Here is a 5,572-nt window from a genome sequence, read left to right as displayed (position 1 = left end):
AGGGATGGCTCTGAACACTTCCCAGATGGAATATTCAGCTTTGAACTCTCATCCAGGATTTTCCAGGAGGGATTTGTGCTGCAGACGGAGCCGGGGGGGGATCTCCCTGGGTCCCTCAGCTTCAGCACCGCTCCAGCACAGCAAATTAAACATCAAAACCTCTACAAAATGGATTTTTGGGAGCAGCTGGGCCCTGGAACACGAGTTTTGCCTGCCCCTTGTATCCAGGTTTTCCCGACTTTTCATTCAGAGGAGATTGAGAATGCCCTGGATTCTTCCACTTTTGGTTCAAAGCGCTCAGGCCAAGAGTCCAGCCCAGCCCTGAATGTCACTTCCAGGGAGCCACCAGTCCCTCCCAGTGCCCAGCTGGAGCCAAGGAGGGCACAGCGAGAGGGGTGGGCACCGTCCCATCCGCCACCAAGCAATTCCCACACGCCGGCACCGGGAACCCAAAGGCTTCTCCCAGATTTATGGCTGGGGGAAGGTCAGGGGCTGGAGGAAGCCCAGCCCTCTTCCTCCTGCTCTCCTGAAGAAAGGAGCTCAGGAATTTGGCAGGGGGCCACGGCTGGAACAGAGAGGACCCTGTGCCGAGGCATGTTTGGAAAAGCAGCCTCTCCCCTGCCAGGATAAACGTTGCTTTTCCACCCCCTTCTCCAGGCACAGAAGACTTTGCCCCTCCGCTCCAACTCCAGCAAATTTGGGAAGGGTGGGCTCCTCCCGGGATGTCCCCAGCCAGGCACACCTTGCCTGGAATTTCTGGTTTCCCAGGATATTCCTGGGAGCAGCTGAGAAGGACTCGACCCCAAATCCGACCCTGGAGCTTTCCCTTCTTTCCACATCCCGGCATTGCAGCCCCTTCCCCCCTGGAAAATCCAGGGCTTCCAGCTGCTCCCACTTCCCTTAGCTTTAAGCCAAGGAAAATGGGAAGAACAAAGGATTTCGGGCAGTTCGAGCATCCAGAGCTGCCCCGGGGCAGGGGCTGGGAAGGGTTAAAGCAGCAGCAGCATCAAAGGGAGCCCCGAGAGAGGGGGGTGAGATGGGCCGAGGTTGCGCAGACTCCTTGGAATGTCAGGAATTTCCCATTATTATCCCACTTCCCTTCCAGCAGCCTGGAGGGAGAGCACAGGCACAGGACCCCAGGCCCGTGTTCCACGGTCCAGGGGAGAAAGCTTTGGATCAGGACACTCTGGAAAGCTCAGCTCTGCCAGGCTGAGCTCCCTGCAGCGCCCCAAATCCTCATCCCCCAGACCCAGAGCCCAGCTGCCTCAGGACACACATCTCCCCCTCACAGGATTCCAGAAGTTCCCGGTTTCCTCCCAAAAGTTGGAGCTCACACGGTGCAGTCTCCCCTCCCCCACCCCCCAAAAAAAAAAGCTATTTATTTTCAACCAGTTATTTGCTGTTTCCCAACCCACTGTGAGATCCTGGGAATCGCCATTCCCTGCCAAACCTGGAATGTTTCCAGTCTCCTCTGAGTCCAGCTGAATTCCCAGCCTTTGGACAAGCCCTGGTCACCACCAACACCCAACCCCAGCAACAACCACCTATAAAAACCTCAGAAGTGAGAGGGTTTGGCCAAGGTCTGCTCTCAGCACTTCTCTTTTCGGTGTAACTCAGACGCAACCAGGAAAAGTAAATTTAGATCAGTTTAGGGATATTGGGAAGAAATTCCTCCCTGGGAGGATGGGGAGGCCCTGGCACAGGGTGCCCCATCCCTGGCAGTGTCCCAGGACAGGCTGGATGAGGCTTGGAGCACCTTGGGATAGTGGGAGGTGTCCCTGCCCATGGGACTGGATGGGATTTAAGGGCCCTTCCCACCCAAACCATCCTGGAATTCCGTGACTCCAACACCAATCCCACAGGGATGTTGTCAGGATCAGCATTTTTAAAGCACCCTGTGAACACAGCACCCTATTCCAGTGCTAAGCAATTAATTACATTAATTATATTCCCTAATTTTCCCTCTAAGCACTGCCAGTGCATAAGGAGCAGCTACAAAAATTGGATTTCCAATCTCCCTTTTAGATATTTAATATTTTGGGTGCACAGAGCTTGGGACCAGCCAGGAAAGGGGAAGGCAACTCGGGGTCCTTCTTGATAAGGAAATAAATAACAAAAAAAAGGTTGGAAGGGAACATGCATGGCTCAGGAAAAGGTGGAAAGGCCCAGGAAAAAGGGCCCAAGGGACAAAAAAGGGATCGGGAAAAGAAAGGGCCCAGAGGGAAAAGAAAAAAAAAAAAAAGGGGGCCAGGGAGCAAAGGCCCAGAGAAAAAAGGGCCCAAGGAAGGAAAAAAGGGCCCAAGGAAGGAAAAAAAAGGGCCCAAGGAAGGAAAAAAAAGGGCCAGGGAGCAAAGGCCCAGAAGGAAAAGGGCCCAGAGGAAAAAAAAGCCCAGGAAAAAGGACCCAGGAAAAAAAGGAGTAAAGGAAGAAACGGGCCCAGGAAAAAATAGGGCCCAGAGGAAAAAAAGCCCAGGAAAAAGGGGCCGAGGAGGAGGAGGAAAAGGGGCCGAGGAGGAGGAGGAGAAGGAAGAGGAGGAGGAAAAGGGGCCGAGGAGGAGGAAAAGGGGCCGAGGAGGAGGAGGAAGAGGAGGAGGAAACGGGGCCGAGGAGGAGGAGGAGGAGGAAAAGGGGCCGAGGAGGAGGAGGAGGAGGAGAAGGAGGAAAAGGGGCTGAGGAGGAGAAGGAGGAAAAGGGGCCAAGGAGGACGAAAAGGGCCCAGGCAGCTGCTCTGTTCCACCCTGCCCTGCCTCCATCCCCCACACCGAAGGATTTCGCCTCCAAGGTTTATTTATTTACCTTCGGATTCTTTCCCCGGCAGCGCCCGGAAATTCGGGGGGGTGCACCTGGCCCAGCCTGGCACAGGTGACCCCGACCCCAAAGGGAATTCCTGCCCTCCCCACACCCCTGGAGGGGCACAGACTGCCCTGAGCTCCTCCTTGGAGGGGACCCGGACTAAGACCAGCTCCAGCTCAATGGAGCTGCTTCGGAATTTCTCCCCTTTTTCCTGCTCAGGCTGGACCTGGAGAGCAGCCAGCAGCACTGAAAGGTGGAGAACGAGGGTTTAACACCGGTGTTAGGTGGTTTAATACCGGTATTAACTGGGGGTGTGACCCTGGTTTAACAGCAGGGTTCACTGGTTTAATATCGATATTAACTGAGGGTGTGATGGCGCGACTCCTGGTTTAACACCAATGGTAACTGGTTTAATACCAGTATTAACTGGGGGTACAACCCTGGTTTAACAGCAGTGTTAAGTGGTTTAATACCAGTATTAACTGGGGGTGCGACCCTGGTTTAACAGCAGTGTTAAGTGGTTTAATACTGGTATTAACTGAGGGTGTGACCCTGGTTTAACACCAATGTTAACTGGTTTAATATCAGTATTAACTGAGGGTGTGACCCTGGTTTAACACCACTGTTAACTGGTTTAACACCAGTGTTAACTGGGGGATTTCCCCCTGGTTTAATACCAGTATTAAATGGGGGTGAGACTTCTGGCTTAAACTTGTGTTAACTGGTTTAATACCAGTTTTAACTGAGACTGCAACCCCTGGTTTAACACCAGTGTTAACTGGTTTAATACTGGTATTAACGGGGGTGTGACCCCTGTTTTAACACCAGTGTTAACTGGGGAGGGGGTTCCCCCGGTTTAGTACCAGCATTTGCTAGCTTAATACCAGTATTAACTAGGGGTGCAACCCTGGTTTAACACCAGAATGAACTGGTTTAATACCAGTATTAACTGGGGGTTTTTTCACTGGTTTATCAGCAGTCTTAACTGGTTTAATACCAGTATTAACTAGGGGTGCAACCCTGGTTTAACACCAGTGTTAACTGGGGAGGGGGTTCCCCCGGTTTAGTACCAGCATTTGCTAGCTTAATACCAGTATTAAATGGGGATGTGATCCCTAGTTTAACACCAGCGTTAACTACGGCATAACACTGGTTTAACACCAGAATGAACTGGTTTAACACCAGTATTAACTGTGGATGTAACCCTGGTTTAACACCAGCATTAACTGGAGCTGAGACTTTTCCAGCCAAGGCTTCACCTCCCTCCCCAAAACCCCGCAGAGCAGCAGCGAGGGAGCTCCTGCAGAGCTCGGGGTGCCCCACACCACCCATTTCTTGGTGTCCGAGAGAGGAACAGCCAGGAAATCCCACAGAAATCCCAAGGCAGGCGCCTCCGGAGCAGGGACTCACGCGTTGCAGTACGGCTTCTTCTCGTAGCCCTTGTAGTTCTTCATGTTGAGCGTCATCTTGCAGGTCTCGCAGTGGAAACACGATTTGTGCCAGAACTGCAACACAGACCGACAACCATCAGCGCCAGCGATCCCAAAATCAGGCTGGAATCCTGCAATTCCCACCCAGCTGCTCCCGGGATGGCAGCGGTGGCACCTGTGACGCCAGGAAAACCTGGAGCTAAACCAGGGAACAGCCTGGCTAATTCAGTCTAAAATCCTGAACAGCAGATCCCTCTGATCCTAAAGGGAAACAACCCCAACCCCAAACCCAGGAACAGCAGATCCCTCTGATCCTAAAGGGAAACAACCCCAACCCCAAACCCAGGAACAGCAGATCCCTCTGATCCTAAAGGGAAACAACCCCAACCCCAAACCCAGGAACAGCAGATCCCTCTGATCCTAAAGGGAAACAACCCCAACCCCAAACCCAGGAACAGCAGATCCCTCTGATCCTAAAATCCGATCTCTCCTCATCTTCCCAACACATTGAGCCCAGCAGGGGAGAAGGATCCCACTTCCAGAGCTCCAGGAATTCATGGATGGGAGAAGCTCCTTCAGCACGAGGGGCACCTCGGCAGAGGGAACTGCTGCACTTCAAGGCTTCAAAGCTGCTGCTTTGGGGGATTTTTGTTCCTTTCTGCTGCTCTTTGCCCGCTGCCAGCCAGAAGAGCAGGTCAGGTGAGGCTGCACAAGCCAAGCAGGAAAAGGTTCTCATGGGAAGCAGACACGGATCCAAGGTGAAAGATCCAGCCCCAAAATCCAGCCCGTGACCCCACAGCCCGGGCTGTGACACTCAACAAACCCTAAAGGAGCGGTTTAAGGTTCTTTTTTAGGGCTGCTCTTATTAAAGGAATGATTCCCACTTGGCACTGGGCTGGCCCCCAGGCTGGGAGGAGCCCGAGGAGAACAGCTCAGAGCTGCTCCCGAGGAATTAAACGTTGGATTCGATGATCTTGGGCATCTTTTCCAACCAAAACGATCCTGATTTCGTGATTCTGAGGCTGCTCAGCCCCGCACGGACCAAGTCCAACGTCCTGCCAGACCCCAATGTCCAGACTCTGTGTTTCCATGGGGATTTGAGGGATCTGGTGTGAATTCCCAGGGCTCAGCCCAGAATGGGAATTTCCTGGGGCTTCCTCCTGGGCTGAGCTGGAGCAGGAAACAGGGAAAGCACCACCTGGGGCAACACCTTCACTCCCTCAAAGCTGGGTCTGCTCACTCCAGGTCAGCCCTAGGGTAACCCCCTCAGCTCCCAAACCCCCCCAAAAAATCAGAGAAAACCCCGCCAAAAGCCCAATTAGCAGCTGCAAGCACTAATTAGAGGCCAG

At 53.1% G+C, this 5,572-nt stretch overlaps 1 protein-coding gene across 1 annotated transcript in view; it reads right to left on the bottom strand.

Moving 5' to 3' along the window:
- Positions 1 to 5,572, bottom strand: part of LASP1 (LIM and SH3 protein 1) — a 28,929-nt gene that overhangs the window by 19,605 nt on the left and 3,752 nt on the right. The window contains exon 2 of the mRNA XM_017744519.1: positions 4,204 to 4,298. Coding sequence (XP_017600008.1) covers positions 4,204 to 4,298 — 95 coding nt within the window. The remainder of the gene's footprint in view (positions 1 to 4,203; positions 4,299 to 5,572) is intronic.

This window comes from Corvus brachyrhynchos, unplaced genomic scaffold (genome assembly GCF_000691975.1).
Source record: "Corvus brachyrhynchos isolate BGI_N302 unplaced genomic scaffold, ASM69197v1 scaffold30, whole genome shotgun sequence".
Classification (NCBI taxonomy): domain Eukaryota; kingdom Metazoa; phylum Chordata; class Aves; order Passeriformes; family Corvidae; genus Corvus; species Corvus brachyrhynchos.
This window is presented reverse-complemented; position numbering and strand designations above follow the sequence as displayed.